At 42.5% G+C, this 20,459-nt stretch overlaps 1 protein-coding gene across 5 annotated transcripts in view; it reads right to left on the reverse strand.

The window, feature by feature from the left end:
- Positions 1-20,459, reverse strand: part of Ros1 (ROS proto-oncogene 1, receptor tyrosine kinase) — a 127,529-nt gene that overhangs the window by 28,963 nt on the left and 78,107 nt on the right. For all 5 annotated transcript variants that reach the window (XM_076552468.1, XM_076552467.1, XM_042262090.2 and 2 more), the window contains exons 28-34: positions 16,973-17,172; positions 15,478-15,622; positions 14,511-14,743; positions 14,238-14,414; positions 8,675-8,843; positions 7,257-7,374; positions 3,299-3,489 (exon numbers count right to left, since the gene is read on the reverse strand). In XM_076552468.1, the coding sequence (XP_076408583.1) occupies positions 3,299-3,489; positions 7,257-7,374; positions 8,675-8,843; positions 14,238-14,414; positions 14,511-14,743; positions 15,478-15,622; positions 16,973-17,172 (1,233 nt within the window). The remainder of the gene's footprint in view (positions 1-3,298; positions 3,490-7,256; positions 7,375-8,674; positions 8,844-14,237; positions 14,415-14,510; positions 14,744-15,477; positions 15,623-16,972; positions 17,173-20,459) is intronic.

Consider the following 20,459-nt stretch of genomic DNA (forward strand, 5'->3'; position numbering starts at 1 on the left):
AGTGTCTTGGGCAGGCTGTTTGCAGAGGAAACAGGGGTGCAGACCCCAGCATGGTAAACCCCAGCCTGTGGGACAAACCTGGATGCAGCATTTAAAACTTCTCATGAGCTAAGGATAATTTTTACATTTTTAAAATATTTGAGAAAAAAGAAAAGGGAGGTAGTGAAAAAGATGAGGAAGAGGGGGATGAAGAAGAAGAAGAGGTAGCTACAGAGAGCAGACATAACTTGCAAAACCTAACCATTTGCTTCTTGGCTCCTCTCAGAAAATATCTAGTCATTAACTAACTGACTATAATGTAAATAAGAATGATGGCAGTTGTGTGTTTAATTTTATGTGGATGAGTGTCTTGCCCTGATGTATATCTGTGTACCACATCATGGAGTTTCTGTGGAAGCCAGAAGAGGACATCAAATCCCTGGGGAATCTGGAGTTACAGATAGCTGTGAGCCACCATGTAGATGCTCGAAATCAAATCGAGGTCCTCTACACGAATAAATGCTCTAATCTGCTGAGCTAGCTCTCCTGGACACTTCTTTATTGCATTTTTTTTTACTTATGTATGTGTGTGTGTGTGTGTGTGTGTGTGTGTATGTGTGTTGCATGTTTGTGTATGTGCATGTATTTGCCTGCCTGGGCACAAATTTGGAGGTCAGCAAACAGCTTATGGGAAATAGTTTTCTTCTTTTATTGTGGGGATTCCAGGGAACAAACTCAGGTCATCAGACTTGGCAGCAAGTGCCATCTCGATGATCTAGAATGACTGATGTTTTATGTGAATGTATGTATAAAATGCAAATAATTCATTTTTGCCCAAGGTATATCAATTATGCATAACAATGGATTCATTTAAGTTAGGCCTTCAAATGAAAGGATAGTGAGTAGGAAGGGGATGAGAGAGGGTAATGGGGTGACTATGATCAAAACATATTATATATTTGTGTGAAAATGTCACAATGAAGCCTATTCGTATTTATAATTAACATATGCTAATAAGAATCTAGAAATAAAAGAAATGAGTGGGATTAAATCCCCTGCCATTGCTGAATATGTAACTCAGTGACAGAGCACTTACTTTGCATGTACTAAGTCCAGGATTTGATTCCCACATAATTAGAATCTGCTTTTGTTGAAGAACATAAATCAATATGCTACTTCCTACATACTTGATATAAATTGAGACTCAAACCTACTATAATTACTACACTTCATGTATGAAAAGTAACACTTAGAACAAATGCAATAAGAAAGCAAAGACCTACAGGTTCTAGTGATATTGTACAAGAATAAAGACCAAGATGCAATCTACTCAGAAAAAAAATCATTTAAACAATACCAATGACAAAAAAGGAAACCCCAGGTTAAGGGATACATGGCAGATAGTGCAGGCCAGGCTTTTAGGCTGCAGGAAATACAAGGCCAAAGTCGTAATTACGAAAGCTATATCATAGGGACAAATGCTAGGAAAATGAACCACTGTGGGGCAAGTCCCAGGAGGCTTCACATGCCACACTGAAATCGGTCAATGGAACCATCTCACATCATTCAGTGAGGGGCAAAGGATCAAGCTTGTGTTCAGCTGAATTGTCGGCAGTGTGGTCAAGCTGAGGGCACAGACAAGAAAACATACCATGAATCAAGAAAGCCGGTGTGGAAATAGAAATGTGGGAACCCCTCAGTGAGAAATTAAGATGATGGGCCAGCAAGACGGCTCATTGGGTAAAGGTGTTTGCCACCAAGCCTGGCAGTTTGAATTTGATTCCTGTGACCCATATGGTAGGAGAGAACCAACTCTTAAAAGTTATTCTCTACCTGCACATGCATTACTGTGGAAGGCAAATGCCCAGGCACATACATCCACGAAGAAATAAATGTAATTTTTTAAAAAGAGAAATTGATATGTTTCTCTTCAAAATCCATTGAAGAGTGGGAAGAGGCACTCACAGTTGAATAATTGCCTCTGTCAAATGCCTATGAATATGTCTGTGGGGCATCTTTTGATTTCTGGTTAATATAGGATGGCCCAGCCGACTGGTGGTACCAACTCCAGGCAGCTTGGCCCAGGATACATAAGAAAGATAGCCATGTGGATATGAGCCAAAATCAAGGCCTTCAGCTGTGATTTCAGCTTCAGTTCCTACCTCTAGGTTCCCATCTTGAGTTCCTGCCTTGGCCTCCCTTGACAATGTGCTATAACCTATAAGTCAAATAAACCCTTTCATCCTCAAGTCGATTCTGGTCAGTGTTTTGTCATGGCAACAGGAAGCAAAGTGGAACACTGGGTGTTTAGAAAGATAATGCATAAGGTAAAGTAGGATGCACATAGGAACAGCTAGATAAGAAGGAAGACACAGTAGTTCAAAGCCTAATATGTAAGAGAGAGTACTAGGAAGTAGATATTATGGCTAAACAGACTAAAGGCCATATTATGGGCAGTCTTGGAAGTCCATGAAAGAGCATGGAATTGGGATCATAGACATTCAGAGTACCTGTTTATTACTGAGAAGCAAAGTAACAAGATAAGAATGATGCTTTAAGAATATACCAGATAGCTGGCACTTGTCTTTAATCCCAGCACTCAGGAGGCAGAGGCAAATCTCTGTGAATTTGAGGCCAGCCTGGGCTACAGAGTGAGTTCCAGAAAAGGAGCAAAGCTACACAAAGAAACCCTGTCTCGAAAAACCAAAAAGGAAAAAAAAAAAATACACCAGATAAGCTGGACCCTTCAATTGTTTGTATGATAGGTTATTCAGCAATCATATGTGTGGCTAATATTAAGAATACATTGCTGGCCGGGCGGTGGTGGCGCACGCCTTTAATCCCAGCACTCAGGAGGCAGAGCCAGGCGGAGCTCTGTGAGTTCGAGGCCAGCCTGGGCTACCAAGTGAGCTCCAGGAAAGGCGCAAAGCTATGCAGAGAAACCCTGTCTCGAAAAACCAAAAAAAAAAAAAAAAAAAGAATACATTGCTGGGCAATGGTGGAGCACACCTTTCATCCCAGTACTTGGAAGGCATAGCCAGGCAGATCTCTGTGATTTCAAGACCAGCCTGGGCTACAAAGCGAGTTCCAGGAAAGGCTCCAAAGCTACATAGAGAAACCCTGTCTCGAAAAAAAAAAAAGAAAGAAAGAAAAAAGAAAAAGAAAGAAAGAAAGAAGGAAGGAAGGAAAGAAGGAAAGAAGGAAAGAAGGAAAGGAGGAAAGAAGGAAAGAAAGAAAGAAGAAAAAGAAAGAATATATCTATCTTTGGCACTAAATGTTTATGTAACAAACTAATATGTAGACAGATATGTTAACATACCTTCCACTAATGTAATATCCTCACTGATTCCACTATATTCTCCAAACCCAATGTTATTTACAGCTACTGTTCTGAACTGAAAAGTTCCTTTCAGGTTTTTGGACTTCCACGTGCAAATGCTACTGCAGGTCCCGTTAAACGCCATCTTCCACCTTAAACTCTGGTTCTGCGAATCATTGGAAATGCCCTTTCTGCAAAAGAAGACAGCAGATTAATAGTCGCCTACAATACACACGACAATGTGCTATTTCTAGTCTCTCGTTGCTTATCACACGCTTGACCTTATTCCTGTTGTATGATTCGCCACAGAACAAAGCATATTTACCAAAGTCTTAGCGATTAATGAGCAAACCAAGTCAATCCATCAAAAGAGTAAGGAATAATCAATGGCAGAGAGAAAGCCGAAGACCCTGTTCCTACTGTCTAAAATGCAGGAAATTGCTGAGCTTTGAACACATAATCAAACACACCTCACATTTTCTCTAGCTAGAAAGTGTGCACTTTTTTCCCTTTTTTTATTTCTTTCCTGCGTGTATGTGTGGTGTATATGCACATGTGTGTACACAGCCCTGCATGCATTGGGGAGGCGACAGGAAAACGTCGGGCATCCTGATTTATCACACTCCCCTGCAACAGGGTCTCTCAGTTAACCTGAAGGCACACTGGTAGCCAGCAAGCCGCAGAGCTCTTCCCATCTCCACCCATCATAGTGCTGCTACCATGGGCATGCACACAGCCACACCTGGCTTTTTATACGGGTTCTGGGGGTTCAAACTCGGGTCCTCATGATTGCACAGTAAGTACTCTTACCCACTGAGCCATCTCCCTAGTCTTTTTATTTGTTCGGTTGGTTAGCTGGGTTTTTGAAACAGAGCTATTAATGCATCCAGGATGGCCTTGAACATATGATCTGCCACTCCTTTTGCCCCTTAAGTTCTTGGATTACAGACATAAATACCACACTTGGCTTACATTTCTTTTTAGTTTTTCAGTCTCCTGTGTCACTTATAATTGATTTATGTCATACGTAGATAAAATATAGATTTAAAATAGAAAGGATGATATTATAGTACTTCAATAAGTTGATTAGCGACAGATAGTTCGGCCATCAAAGTTATCAGTATATATGAGATTTTAAGATTCATCACTTCCTTTTACATTGGCCCATGCTCCCCTCAAGCCAGTCCACACTGATCTCAGTATGAAACATGGAAGTAGTACAATAACTGAGTTCAAAAGATGAACCTGGAATGGCTTTTAAGAGCATCATTGACCAAAGGCAAGTTCAAGGTCTTCCAATTGCATCTTCTCTGGCAAGGAGGAACACTGTGGGTCTGTAACTTCTCAGGTCACAGCCATTCTAGGGGTACAGCGTAGAAGCTAGCTGTGTTCCCACTAACTGGATAACTGTCCTTGAGAAACAACTAGGGAACGAGAACTGAGCCCCAGGAGGCCAGGGAATGCCATGGGGCAGAGGTATTAGTCACAACTATTCCCAGGAATAAGGTATCTCCAGGGGCCACCCCGATCAAATCATTATGATATTCTCTTTTTATATTTTAAGAAACCTCAGGGTATTGGCAATTTCATTGTTTAATATGGTAACTTTGATTTTAAACCATAGAGGCCCCTGGGAATGAGGGAAGTGGTTCTCCACAGCCACTGAAGGACAGGCAAAGGAAACATTAGACATTACAATGCAGCAGTGGAGTTCACCATGTCTTTCCTTTCATGGTGTCTTCACAACAGCCCAATTTCACAAGGAAGAAAACTTAAGCTTCAGGAGCAGCAAACCAGTGAGGATCTAAGCATGGTTGGTAACTGGAATGAGTAACATCCTCCTACACTGGAAATCTATACCCACTCAACCTGTGCATGTGAACTTGACTAGAAATAAGGTCGTGGCACATGTTACATTAAGATAAAAATATACTAAATAAAGGCATGTCATAGTCCAATGCCTAGTGACCTTTCAGAAAATGGAAAGGGGAGCCCAGATACATAAAAGAGAGCATGTGATGCTGGAGCTGAAATACATATACAAGTCAAGCAATACCAAGGGTATCAGGCCCAGTACACGAAGCCAAGACAAGGTTGAAAAGGAGTCTTCCCTAAGAGTTAGAAGGCAGTGTGGTCCTCCTTACACCCTTATGTCAGATTTTTGTGTATGCATGTCTTGTTTTGTTTTGTTTTCGAGTCAGGGTTTCTCTATGTAGCCCTGGTTGTCCTGGAACTCACTCTATAGACCAGGTTGACTTCAAACTCAGAGATCTGTGTGCCTCTGCCTCCCCAGTGCTGGGGTTAAAGGTGTGAGCCACCACCACCCAGCCTGATGTCAGATTTCTAGCCAGCTGAACTGTAAGAGGAAATTTCTGTGGCTTTAAGTTGCCAAATTGGTGTACTTTTCCCACTACTCTAAAAGCTAAGGCAAAAAGATCACAAGTTCACACCATAACCAGACCAGAGAGCAAGGTCAACGCCAGTCTGGACAACTTAGTGAGGCCTGATCTCAAGAAGTTAGAGAGGCTTGTCATGGAATTCAGTGGTAGAGTTCTTGATTAGCGTGCTCTAGTTTCAGTCTCCAGTACTGGAGGGGGCACTTAAAATAAAGAATAGCATTTGGCTGGGCGGTGGTGGCGCACGCCTTTAATCCCAGCACTCTGGAGGCAGAGGCAGGCAGATCTCTGTGAGTTCAAGGCCAGCCTGGGCGACCAAGTGAGTTCCAGGAAAGGCGCAAAGCTACACAGAGAAACCCTGTCTCAAAAAACCAAAAAAAAAAAATAAAATAAAATAAAGAATAGCATTTAACTAGAATTAGACTAACCAATTAGACTAACTAGTCTACCTTTCCCAAGAGTTGACTTAGTGACAATACTTCCTCTTGTTCTATAGTGTTGATATTTCAGTACCAGTATTAGAGACCCAAGGCAAGGGGATTCAGGGGAAACTACACACTTAAGGTCTTACTCAGAGGAGCACACTAAGTGGTCCTAGTAAGCATAACGCTGACCTGGATGATATACACTATTAGAGTCACAGGCCACCAAGACAGTTCTACTGAGAACATACTTTACCGTGCATGAAAAACAGTGACAAAATATTTCCTGAAGGTTTCAACAGAAAGGCTAGCCAAGAGAATTTTCTAATGTGAGCAGGACATTTTCTAAGGTTCTGGGGATGCCAGAGTGAGATGAAGCAAAAATAGATCTAAAGCTCAAGTTGCCAGGACTATAATTATGGAGATGACTTTTGTCCTTGGAGCCTCTTAAGAGATGGCTTCATAGTCCCGTGAGGGGAGTGTCTTTGGAATTTGGAACTCTCCCCTCGGCCTGGCATGAAGTCGCTCTTTTTGGGCCAGTTCCCTCAATGAGCTCCTCAGACTGGCTGGGTCTGAGGGTACCCGTGCTTCTCAGCTGCTGCTTTTAGTCAACAGCACATTCTCGGTCTCTGGAAACACTCAAACTGTTAACCTCAGAGAGATAGAGAAGCCCACATACCTATTGACTTCTTATCATTTCAGGCCTCTCCCTAGATTTAGATTCTGAAAAAATAAATAGCTTTTTGCCAGTTCTCATCTGAGAACATTTAACTTTGCTAGTGTGTGTGTGTGTGTGTGTGTGTGTCGGAAATTTACATGCGTTTATCAACTGATACCAAACATTGGCTCGGCTTCTTAAGCAGAGTGGATATTAAATAAATATCAGCAGCATGAACTATGAGATGGAGTGGTTTCTGTGACGTTTGAATGAGCAGTGGCAGATTTCTGAGAATGATATGGTGTGTTTTATCTTTAGAAGGTCAAAGCTGATGACAGGAAATGAGCAAAGAACATAGTGAAACGTAAAAGTCCCTAAAGATTCATTTTTCTATATAAATGTACTTTGGCAAAATTATTTCGACCACCTTGTAATCACGTGCTTATATCTCTGTGGTACATTAAGTATCACTTAATACGTACCTGATCTCAAGGATATAGTACATCAGTCTGCTTCCATTATCTTCAGCTTTTTCCCACTGGATTGAATTTTTACTCCCTTCTAGTAATTTAGGAATGCCTGGTTTGCTTGGGACTCCAGCTTCATGGGGATAAAAAGAGAATTGACTGACATGTTAGAAGTATAAAATGTTTGACATTGGCTATCTTTCTCTGGGATACGCTGAAGAAAGAGAAATGTCTTGAAGAAATATTCTTATACAAAGTTCTCTCTCTCTCTCTCTCTCTCTCTCTCTCTCTCTCTCTCTTTCTCGTGTGTGTGTGTTTGTGTGTGTGTGTGTGTGTGTGTGTGTGTGTGTGTGTGTGTGTGTACATGTGCTTATGTATATGGATGCCAGAGATCAAACTTAAGTTTTGGTTTTCAGGCATCACCCACATTAAAGAGGGTCTTTCCTTGGTCTGGTGCTCATTCATGGGCTAGGCTGGCTGACCAAGGAGTCCCAGAGAACCACCAGTCTCTTCCTGCATAGCTCTGGGATCACAAATGCTCTGCCACATCCAGATTTTTGGTGTAGGTTGAACTCAGGTTTGGGGACTTACATAGCCCTGAGGTACATATTTTTTAAGTGAGTATCTGAAGCTTTCATTAGTGATGGGTTGGCTAGTCGGTGGAAAGATTAATCATGTATTTCATCTTGATACAAAATAATCGATAAGTACACATGTAAAAGCCATCACAGTTTTGGAGCATTTTGCCTTCCATCCTTCCAGGAATCAACCTGGAGTTGTGGTGCCCAGCATGCTAGCTGAAGAAACGGGTAGGCTTTGATTTTGCTCGGTTTTCCATTGTAGCATTCGGACTAATAAAAGTTATTTTCTAAGTGTTTCTTGAGTACTCAGCTACCCCATTTTATATAGTTCTTGTTGCAAAACACAACATAGCTAGACAGGATATCAGAAAACTGAAAGAAGAAATTGTTTTGCCCATCTCAGGATCCTGCAAACCCAAACCAATAGGCTCTTGCTCCTCTCTGTAATAACTGGCTCTTCAATGCATTCAGCTATGCTAGGGGCACAGTCACAATGACTCTTTCGGCAAAACATGTGAGATGACCCAGAGGTTAAGAACATTTGCTAGTCATTCAGAGGACCCAGATTCTGTTCCCAGCACTCACATGGTAACTCATGGTCACCTGTAACTCCAGTTACAGACCCAGGAGAGCCAACATCGTCTTCTGCTAACTCTGGTACTTGGTAACTGCACCAGGTACACAGGCAGTGTACATATGTACACTCAGACAAAACACTAACGTACATAAACTGAAAGTGGATATAACCTTTTTTAAAGCAAGCTTCTGTGCTTCTAGAATTGGACTGGTGGAATTAAGAGATGAGAAGAAAGAAGAGATGTCTGCATTGCTCAAGGAGGATGCTAAACCCACCTTTTGTCTTGAAGCTCTCTGGACTCGAGGAGCTATTTTCTCCCGTCATATAGACCACCACCACTCGGACGTTATAGGGAGTATAAGGCTGTAGGTCTGCGATGTTACAGACATAAACTGGACCTTGGCTGCATGAAGCTTCAACGTGGTAAAACTCATTATATTTCCACTAGAAAAAGAAATATAACCAAGATTTTTATTCTTTTCAGAAAATTGTGGACACAGAACTTGATTAAAACTTAAAAAAGAATTATTTATGTTAAACGTAAGAAACTCTTTATGTGTGTTTAGTTCCAAACACTACTCTCAAAATGCATGGCACCACTGTTGTTCATGTTCGGTTATAATTAGATGATGGACCCCTTCTAACGTAAGTGCAAGGCGGAGCACCCCTGACTCCATACAATGGGGAAGATTCAGAGCTGAGACATGCTGCTCTCTGGGAATGCAGACGCGAATACTAAGGCAGGATGGCTAAGAATGGAAGTCACAGAGGAGGAACAAGGATGAAGGAAAGTGAGGATAGCCTCAGTTCCAAGGACTGCTCACTTCAAAACCATAACCTTGTGTGTTTTGATTCTTAGTTGAAACCCACAAACAAACCAAAACATTTGGAATTTTCCTCTAATGACTTCTTCGGCCATGTGCCAGCCATGCTTTACAGGCATTCCTGGGAACCCTAAGTCCTCCAAGGAGGGAAACTCCCACCCACCATTGCACAGATTCTCTGCAGCGACATTGGATGTTAGTTAGATACAGGAAATCCTGCTTCCATCCCGCTTTAGACAACGGAGAGTCTCTAAGTTCAGCTACGTGAAGCTTTTTACTCTGTGGAATTATTTTTTAAAAATCTTTCTATTTAGGTCCTTAAAAATCATTACTCGAGCATGGCCAGTGGTTTTTTTTTATACAAATATAAAAGACAAAGATGTGGCTTTCTGTCAAGAGTTCATCGTGTCTTTTCCTTGGTAGTGTTTCCTAAGAAGGTCAGTTTCCATAAATAAACTTTCCTCTGCATCTCTTTTTTCATTCAGCCCTCGTGAGGTCAAGTGATGTCATCGGATAGGCACTTCACATTAGTCTCTATTAGGTTAGGAATGTCTTCTCTTGTAATTTCGGGGAGCAGAACCCCAGGTTGCAAAGGACAATGAGGGGGGGTGGGAAGGACAGAGGGAATGAAGCTGTGAGGAGGAGAACTGCTATTCAAGGCAATGGCTGCACTAAACTCATGAACACGTCCATCCCACTGAGACATAATGAAATGGCTTAACGAAACAGGTGATTCAATGTGCATTATGAACTTGAACTGAGGTGTGTGTGTGTGTGTGTGTGTGTGTGTGTGTGTGTGTGTGTGTGTAAGAGGGAGAGAGGAAAGAGAGAGAGAAGGAGAGAGGAGGGAGAGAGAGAGAGAAAGAGATTATTCCCAGCTAAAAACTTTAGCCAGTCAGGTCCTGCCTTCTTAGTGATATGGTATATAGTTTACCTTTAGTGACTAGATGAGGGGACTCCACATTCTACAGCCTCTAGAAATCAGCAGGGCTCCTAAAGTGCAGGGGAGATGTTTACCAAGAGTCCTTACTGGAAAACTGACAGCAGATCGGCCTCGCTGCAGTAGCGAATGTTCTGGGCAGACCACCAACTTGGCAGCTATCTTGGGCTATCCCAGAAAAATCACAGGGAGTCAGAACCTTCCACTTGTCAGAAGTTAACGAGCGCAGGGGTGCAGGCTACCCCCAGAGAGATTGTCTAGTTATTTGCGCAGTTATGGAGCGTGTCTAGCCTACAGTACTTTACAGATCAGAACTTCAAGAATACATAGTTCCAGGAGAGAACAAAAATGAAGGGAAACTACTGTTTAACGGGCTTCTATGAGAACAAGCCAATGTAAAATTATTTCCCCCTGATTTTAAGTTGAGTATGTTCTGTTTCTATACACTTTTGAGGTATTTTTAAAATCTATGAAAATAAAATTATTGGAGATATAAATTAAAAAATTAGCGTGTAGGCTGGGGATGTAGCTAAGTTGGTAAAGTGTCTACCTATTATACTCAAAGCCTCAAGGCCCTGGGTTTGATTATTGGCATCATAATCTAGGTGTGGTGGTGCACATCTTAATCCTACCATGCAGAAGGTAAGAGAGAAGAATCAGAAGTTCAAGGTCATGGGTTATCTTCCCCTCTATAAAGAATTCAAGACCAGCCTGGGATATATAAGAAAGACCATGTCTCAAAACAAACAAGCAAATAAATAAATTCTTAGCTTATGTTCTGGGGTCTTTATTTTCCAGGCAAGGAAATTGTGTCAGAACAACAAATTGTACCATGTTGTTCTTTCATTTATTATGAAAAAAAAAATTAATTAGAAAGAATACCTATCTCCCCTTACTGTTCGCCCTCCAAGTGTCTCAATGTGGATTTATGGGGTCGCTGTCAGCAATCTTGTCATTACGAGACAAGTTCAAGTTGCTCAAAAGAGATAGAGTTTCCAGCTGGAGGTCATCTGTCTACCGTCCAGAACCAGAGCCTCCCCCCCCCCCCCCCGTTCTGCTCAAGCCTCTGTACTGCTGACGGTCACAAGCAGAAAGGGCCACTTTCAGCTTCATGGCATACTTTTTAAAAAGTGGTCTCTTGCTGTGGACAGCCCAGGATGGTCTCAAGCTCATGATCCTCCTACCTCCTCCTTCTACATGCTGGGATTCAAAGCATGTATTACCACACACCCAGCAGCTTCATGGCTTTCTAAGTGGCCTATGAGGAACCTGTGTTGAAAAAGTGGGGGAGACAGCGGGAGTGTACAATGAAAGCACCTCCTGCAAGTCATGAGAGCTGAACCAGGAGGCCCTGTCTGCGGCCCTCCCCAGACTTTGAGGATTGGGACAGCTCACGTAATGACTCATGCTCCTCCTATGGACAACACCCAGTGGGACTGATCTAGGGATGTGTCAGGCCTGGGGCTCTTCTGTGCCCAACTGGTGACACATGACTCATTATAGTGTCTATCTCAGCCTCTGTCTCCTCATCAGGAAAGTGAGGTGCCAGCACATTATTATCCCCTGCATCTTCCCCAATCTGGGAAGCAACACTAATGTCCCCTTGACTTTATACTGAACTCCATTAAGCTTACTTAAGTAAGTCTAAAAGCAAACTATCCTCCAGTGTCTCCAGTTTAGCCTTATTGTTATAAGGTCGCCATTTTAAATGGGTAACGAATCATTTAAACAGATTTTTAAAAAGCTTTAAATTGTGATCTTTCATTTGATCAACTCAGTACTTGATGTTCCATTTTCTAGTCTTATCCCCAAAAGTACAAAAATCACACAAACATATCTCAGATGGTAAAATTTTAAAACCTCCAAAGATTTGGAGGGAGGGACTTTAAGAAAACAGTGGCATGCATGTGACATGTAAGTAGAAGGGGTTCCTATTGGGGACAGACAGGGGACAAAAGAGGGTCACAGCAGAAGGGCAGTAGAGGGGATGGATAAGAACAAGATCACACAGAATGGAAAGGGACACATGAGGTCCCTCCCCTCGCTGAGGAGCTAGTGCTAATCAATGGCTGCTGGAGGAAAGACAGCCTTTTTCCCCAAGTGCAGAGGCACAGGTAAGTTGACCACGATCCAGTAAATAACTCCACACCCTGCCCATGCAAGCAGCTCTGATTAAACTCGGTGGGTTACTAACATAAACATAAAAGGAGGCGGGAGATGTCAGGAAGGGGATGAAGGGGTAGGGCTAAGGCAGAAGAACCATGGGGGAATGTGATCAAAATACACAACATTCATGGATGAAATCCTCAAAGAATAACTGCTAAATTTATTTTTAAAAAATAAATGTGAATAAACTACAAGGGAGCAATTTCGCTTTTAAAGAAATAGTGAGAAACATGACAGTACTAATTTGCTTTAAGTAACTCCAAAACAAGATATTTTTAACCTGTCTTTACAAATGTGTCAACATAAGCCTACATGTATGTGTATGATGAGCTAGCTCTCCAGCCCCTAGGTGAGTCTTTTGTTTGTTTTGGGTTTTTGTTGGTTTGGTTGGTTTGGTTTTTTGGGTTTTTTTGAGATAGGTTTCTCTGTGTAGCCTTGACTGTCCTGGAATATATTAGTCTTCTTAAAGACATTTTTTTATTACACTTATTTAGTGCAGGAGGAGACGGGGGGGGGGGGAGATACAAACATGCCCAGATGTGGATGAGGAGATCAGGGGACACTTTGTGGGAACAGAAAAGAAAAAGGAAAAGGAAAAAGAGAATATAGATATGAGGTAGATCATTGAGTCTACTCTGAGAAAAAAGATAAAGAAATAATAAGATAAATGGGTAGATAATTGAATCTACTCTAAAAAGAAAAGGGGGAAGCTATAAAAATGACAAAAGGTAGATTACTGAATCTATTATGAAAAGAAAAAAGAGAATATGGATATAAGATAAAAAGGTCAATTATTGAATCTACTTTTTAACAAGGATCTAATTGTTTTACATAGGATAAGTAATGAAAATTTTTGTCTGAGTTTATCAAATGTGACTGGACTGGACATTGTTATATATATAAAATGGAATTTTTTGTCTGAATCTGTCAAATGTTAATAGGCTAGACATTGTCAATGCAATTCTTGACTATATATTGTATATACTTATTGGATATAGTTTTTCTTGTATTAGTTATAAGCTTTTTTAAATTTTAGACAAAAAAAAAGGGAAAATGTGGTGGTATTGTGTTCCCCAAAATATTGTGCACACTAATAAACTTATCTGGGGTCAGAGAACAGGACAGCCACAATATTAAACATAGAGGATAGGCAGTGGTAGCACATGCCTTTAATCCTAGCATTTGAGGGGCAGAGATCTACCTGGATCTCTGTGTGTTCAAGGATACAGCCAAGCATGGTGACTCACATGCCTTTAATCCCAGAAAGTGAGCCTTTAATCCCAGGGAGTGATGGCAGAAAGCAGAAAGATATATAAGGCGTGAAGAACAGAAACTAGAGGCATTTGGCTGGTTAAGCGTTTGGCTGGTTAAGCGTTTGGCTGGTTAAGCATTTGGCTGGTTAAGCTTTTAGGCTTTTGAGCAGCAGTTCAGCTGAGATCCATTGGGATGAGGACTCAGAGGCTTCCAATCTGAGGAAACAAGATCAGCTGAGGAACTGGCAAGGTGAGGTGGCTGTGGCTTGTTCTGCTTCTCTGATCTTCCAGCATTCACCCCAATAACTGGCCTCAGGTTTGACTTTATTAATAAGACCCTTTAAGATTCATGCTACAGGTTCTCTCTTTCTACTTTGTGGGTCCCATGAATCAAACCCAAGTCCCCAGGCTTGCCAATAACCACCTTTCCCCTTGAGCCACTTTGCCTTAAGAGCAAACTGAACTTTGGACACTGTTTTGGACAGAACTTTACCTGGATAACTTAATGATTCTCATGCCAATCTGAGCCAATGAATGTCGGCAAGCGTTGTTGATTTATACAATAGAACATTCTAGTCATGGGGAAAAAAACATTTTCCCAGTTTATTGCACATCATACAATAAGGATCATCAAAAGTTTGCATCAAAAGTCTACCTTCTGGAGTTCAAACCAAAATCTGCTGAGGTTAACATTAGATGGCGCTTTCCAGTCTAACTGCAGACTAGTGTTCCCTGGAACCAAGGCTGAAGGTTTCTCCGGTGTGTCAAACGTGTTGACGGTGACAAGATGGCTCTCAGTACACCACATTTCCTCCGAGTGGCAGGCCAGGACCTTTTCGTTAAAAAAAAAAAAGGGTCGGGGGAGCTTAGTCTTCTCAGAACATGTGCTCGAATACGGCAATTTAGAAGTGCCCGGGACGCTCAATACCTTCAACACATACAGTTGTCCACCAGACAGTTTCGTGACGAGGAGAGCCAGCCTGGCCCGTGGAAATTCACCCTGTCTGAGAGGAGTCTCAGGCATCGGAGCCAGGTGTGACATAACCAGCTGATATCGAACTGACTCTCGGAGGCCGTTGGGCCTGTGTGACTCCGCCCAGGACACGTGGAGACGCGTGTCTGACAGCACAGTGGCGTTGATGTGACAGACGGCCCCGGGCACTGAAATAAATAGCAGCAGAGGCTCAGGGGACAGGGCGGCCGCACCAGGTGGTGGAAAGAAGCGAGAGAGAGTCAGTTGAGGAACGGTGCCGTCATGTGAGCTGAATGAGCTACAGAGGTCCAGAGGAAAGTTGGCCTCTTACATAACGGGAAGCCAGCAGGCTGCCTGAAAAGATGTCGCCTATTTTTGCCCTATGACCAAATCATTCTCTGACCCCCCAGCTCACGTCTACAGCCAGCGAGGAACGACGAAATTCGGGAGAGCCCTTGTGACCGTCATCAGAAACAGCGGAAAGACATGATCGCCGCCCTTCAGATTTCCAGCCTGCTGTTTTTAAGGCTGTGAAGTCGGATGACCCTACGCCTCGGGACGCTGAGCACACTGCATGTTCTATCTTGGTTATCCTGTCTCTCGCCACGTGTGCATGGGAAGAGAGTGACACTGTGTGGCGAGACGGAAGAATGTGTTTCTCGGTCACACTGCAGTTTGAAGTTTCACCTCCCAATAGCTTTGCGCTTTCCTTGGATGTTACTCAGCCCTGTCAAGAGCCAGGGTCAAGTCGCTAAAGTGTTCCCCCCCTCCTCCCCGAGTTAACTGTTCTTATTAAACTTTAAACACTCCCATGATGATGATTACTTAGTATTCAGGTAAACACACACACACACACACAGGCATGCACATCACACACATTGTAAAAATCCATACCAAAAACCCACACCAGTCAATAACTCACCTCCGCTGTTAGTTTTTCCCTGAATCTCTTTTCCCAGAGGTAAATGTTCTAAAGGATCTGAATAATAATTCTTCACCGCTACCTGAATCACGTACATTGAAAATGGCTGCAAGCCTTCAATACGGACGACATTCTCCTGTGATTCCTGCAATTGATTTTTTTAAATAAGTATTTAATTCTTGCATCTCGAACAAACAACTCAAGACAGTTGTCCTGGCTCATTCACGACACTACTGTCTCAATATAACAGACTTCACTGGTTGGCTGTCTCCAGGGACAAGTGACAAATGATTGGCAGGTGCAACTCTCGGCCAGCGTGAAACGACCCACTTCACACAGGCGGTGAGATAAAGTGGACAGTGTTTTGTTTTCATGGCATCAGAACGTGGGCACGTGAGTTTGCAAACTTATATGAACACAGCAAAAGATCAAAAGGACAGTTAAACCCCTCAGAAATGAAGTCTGGTGGGACAAACGACATCCCTGGGGTACTGCCTCTGCTTTAGAACCATCCAGAAGGTTGCTGCACACACCCTGGCTTGGTGCCACCCTGAGCAATTCTGACCGAGTTGTCATGGGGAAAGCCAAGGTTGGGAGTCACTGACTGACACCCATCTTAATCAACTCACCATCAGGAAACTAGAGCAGGTCTACTCACGGAAATGTCCAGCGTCACAGCCACATGACCCAAAGAATAATGTATGCTTTATGGCAACACACATTATCTAATGCCTAAAGCTGATGACCAATTTCCCCTCCTTGAATTGGTGCAATAGAGCAAGAACAAAGCAAACTATTAGGCACAGATTATTCTATTACTCGGATAACCAAACACCAACACCAGTACTGAAGTGAATAGTGATAGTTCATCTATCTGAGGAATAGGTAGATCCAGGCACAGTGATATATGCCTGTAATGCCATAACTCCAGAGGCAAGGAATTCTGCAGCAAATTCAAGGCCAACCTTGGGCTTGGAGTTCTGAGGCTAGTTTCCCCACCAGCTAGGACTATACAGTAAGATGGCGTCTCAGAGAGACAGAGAGAAACAGGGACAATGAGAGAGATCTAGTGCATGCCTACTAGTCCATGATAACTAGGGAAATAATGACAAATAACAAGAAGATGGCATCCCTAGGGTAGATGTCACAACCCACAGAACAAATAGACAAAAATATTATATGCACTTTATATTAGATAAGTGTTATGAAAGGACACATAACAGTCATGTTCTCTCTGCCTGATATAAGTGTGTGTGTGTGTGTGTGTGTGTGTGTGTGTGTGTGTGTGTGTGTGTATACAACCCATAGCTAGCATTAGTAAATTTCCCTACATTTAACTTACTTCCAGGCAAGAAGGCTAGATACCTATATACTTTGATCAGTCGTTGGCTGGAAGAAGTTTTAAAATAGGCGTCTCTGTCAGAACACATGGTTGAAAGGTTTACATCAAGAGAGTGCCTTTTATAAAAACAAAGGCAGCCAGCTCCAGGCTTACCAGCATTCTGTGGTTCCTGCTGTAGTTCTTTGTCCCATTAGCCTCTGTGTAGTAGACCAGGTATGTTGGTGTGGGGCTGGTGATGCCATGCCATGTGAGGTTTGTCTTCGCCGGAGGGAATTTGAGTGTGAGGCTGGTGTTGGTGGCATTCAATATAGTTGCCTCTACCATATCTGAAGCTAGAGACAGATATGCTTTATCTAAAATAATAAGAAAAAAAGACAAATATGTACAGAAAAAATAATAGTTTTTATCTCACAATGGTAATAGTGTTAGAAACAAATTGGTAAGTATACAGAACTTTTACTTGAAATGATAAATATGAAACGTTTTTGATATCATATCCACTTTGAGAAAGCAAAAATGGCTTGTCTCCTGTCCCTGGCTGTGGCAAACTATCCTGGATCCCCCCCAGGTATCCTCCTCCTTTTCTCCACAGTCACATGTCTGATGCTGTTTAGGATAGCATGCCCAGAGGAAAACTCATTTTCTGAAGTTCAGCTGTAGCTGGGACAATCATGAAGCACAATCTCGGTAGGTGTCTGCTCTGTGAACCTTCCAAAGTGGCGTGTGTCTCACTGATAATGAAGGGCAAATTTGCTGTAAGACATCCCTGTCCCTCTTCTTCTCCCTGCATAAGATGCAGCTGCCATGTCACTGGGAGCAGAAGTAATCTAGTAAAAACTTATCGGAAGACATGCTAGCAAAGTTTAAGGCTGGCTGGCATGGTGGCCCATGCTTGCAATGTTAGCACTCAGGAGACGAGGGTACAGAGGGTCAAGGGTTTGATGCTAACGTCTGTGTATGACATGCTGTTTATTACACTCTTAAACTCACTGTAGCTGAGGGAGCCTCTTGTTAATCCCAGCTGCTCATTCAGCCCCAGCTGACTAGCATCGATTACCCTAGAAAGGCAAAGGTTTCGGTTCCAGATTCTTAACTCAAGTATATCACACGATCGAGACTTTGCTTCCCTTTGAAACTTCCCAAGGCGGGCCTCCATCACCTGCACCTCTCTGCCATAGTACTACAATGAGAGCAGAGTATTCAATGGGCTTTTCTAGCCAAACTTCCAAAATACTCCCAACAGTCCCCTCCAAAAAAGAAAAACATGGCCAGGTTCATCACATCTCACTCTCTGCTGCCAATTTCTGTGTTAGTTTCTCTCTCTGTTGCTGTGATAAAATACTGACGAGAACCAATCTGGAGGCAATGGGGGTTTTTTCTGTTCCCACTTTATGGTCTGTCACTGAGGGAAGCCAGAGCAGGAAACAGGAACCTGGAAGCAGGAACTTGGGCAGAGGCCACGGAAGAATGCTGCTTAGTTGCATGGTCCTCATGGATTGCTCAGTCTGCTTTCTTATACAGTCCAGGACCACTCCCCCAAGGGAGGTATCACCCACAGTGGGCTGGGCCCTCGCATATCAACCATCAATCAAGAAAATACTCTCATAGACAAATCCACACACCAGTCTGACAGAGGTGATTCTTCAGGATTAAAGTTCCCTCTTCCCAGGTGACTCTGTATCAAGTTGGCATATACATCTGGCTGTAAATTCTGATCTATTCACCTGACAGGTATTATGTAATTTGCCTTCTAAAATACAGCATCACTATGCAAAGTGCCAAGTGCTGCAAATGTGATTTTAAACAACCTTACACCAACTCCGTGGCCCATTGTCTATTGGAGTTGGCAATACATCTCCTGTCTACTGTTCTATCTTGTCTTTTGACTCTGCAGAGTTATACTTCACTCTGGACACATTGCACTGTCTGCAAGCTATGCTAGGTTCCCACCTGTCTGTTCTCTGATGCAGGCATCCTCCACAGTCTTGAATGACCTTCCTCATGCATCCTATCTCCTGGGAAGCCCTGCTTATGCCCTAATGCAAGTGAGGGCATTACCTCTGTGTCCCCACCATACACCTGTTTTCTTCCACTGTCAGACACATTTGGTTTGGGTTTATTGCTTTATTTCTTATTCACCAATAGAATGTGAATCTTCTGATTCAGACTGGTCTTGCCCCCTTGTTCCAGAAGGAAGAGTGGCACATTTTAGCTGCAATCTTTACTAATTGATATTTTCGAACTATAAATGCATCCCTTGTGTGTAAGAAACCTAGGAGAGAAATGTCTAAGCATCAAATATTTGATCAAGACCAGTCCTTCACTGCCTTGGGACTTCCAGAAGAACTTCCAGTTCTTCTACAGAGACAATGATCTAGTTCACAAATATTTACATACCACTCTATCTCCTCACACTCTACATTTCAAATAAATGTTATATATCATCAATCATAAGCTGTTTGGAATGCTTATGGAAAATGACACTGTTGTGTCGATTCCAGATATGAATTCCAGGGCATAGCAAAGAATGCTCAACTAGACATACGGCCTTGATCCCTGGAAAGAGGGAGTATACAGAGAACCTGTGAGTCTAACTTTGAGGATACTGGGAAGGATTTGGAGGAGGACAATTTCACCAGTGCTACAGAATGTACCACTCTTCAGCTACATGATGCTATTCACTTGTGCTGACCTCTGGTCTGAATGAAAAATGGGATGTCCATATTAGGAAATTATTGAGCAAAAATGGACTCAAAGATTTATGTTACTTATTTTTATTCAACTAATATGGTAGGCATGTTGAAATGTTGGAAATGTCACTTTGTACAGATGAAAAGATTCCCTCCCTCTTTTCCTCCCCTCCTCCCTCCCATTCTTCCCCTTTTTCAATCCCATACATTTTGAAGCAGTTAAATACCTCAGGAGCAAAGAAAGCGGTAATTTCCTAATATCTCCAGCAGATGGAGGTAAAGTACCCTTCCCAAATGGACCTACAGTGTGGTAAAGAGGATGCTACTTTCCCAGCAAATGATAGTATCTTATCATACTGTAATGAGTTTCCATAACAAAAACTCATGCTAACCTTAGGAACTCCACTGTTGGGTATGTGTTGGCACTGTTATTGAACATCAAACAGATTTCATTGTGTTTTCCTAATGAACATTAGTTTCTAGAGCAGTTTGGGATGCACAGAAAAACTGGTATGAAATTGGAAAGCGCTCCTTTATATGTCCCAATACATGCATAGCCTCCCCCATTACCAATAATCATCAAAGCACCACGTATTTTACAATCAATGAGCCTACTGGAACGTATTATTACCTAAAGGCCATCGTTTACATCCAGCTTCTCTGCTGTGCTGTAGATTTGATAAGATAGAAAATATCTTATGGTATTCCCCACTCTTATAGTATCATACAGAGTATTTCACTGCCTTGAATGCACTCTGTGCTCCAGTTATTCATCCCCACTTCCCTCCGCCCTAGTGACCACTGATTTCATTACTGCCTGTCCTAGTCTGTGTCTCAATGGTTGTGAGAAACCCTGACCAGAACTAACTTGGAAAAGAAAGGGTTTATTTGGCTTCGAGGCTACACTTCATTATTTGGGGAAGCCAAGGCAGGAACTGAAGCAGAAGACT

Source organism: Peromyscus maniculatus, chromosome 16 (assembly GCF_049852395.1).
Source record: "Peromyscus maniculatus bairdii isolate BWxNUB_F1_BW_parent chromosome 16, HU_Pman_BW_mat_3.1, whole genome shotgun sequence".
Classification (NCBI taxonomy): Eukaryota; Metazoa; Chordata; class Mammalia; order Rodentia; family Cricetidae; genus Peromyscus; species Peromyscus maniculatus.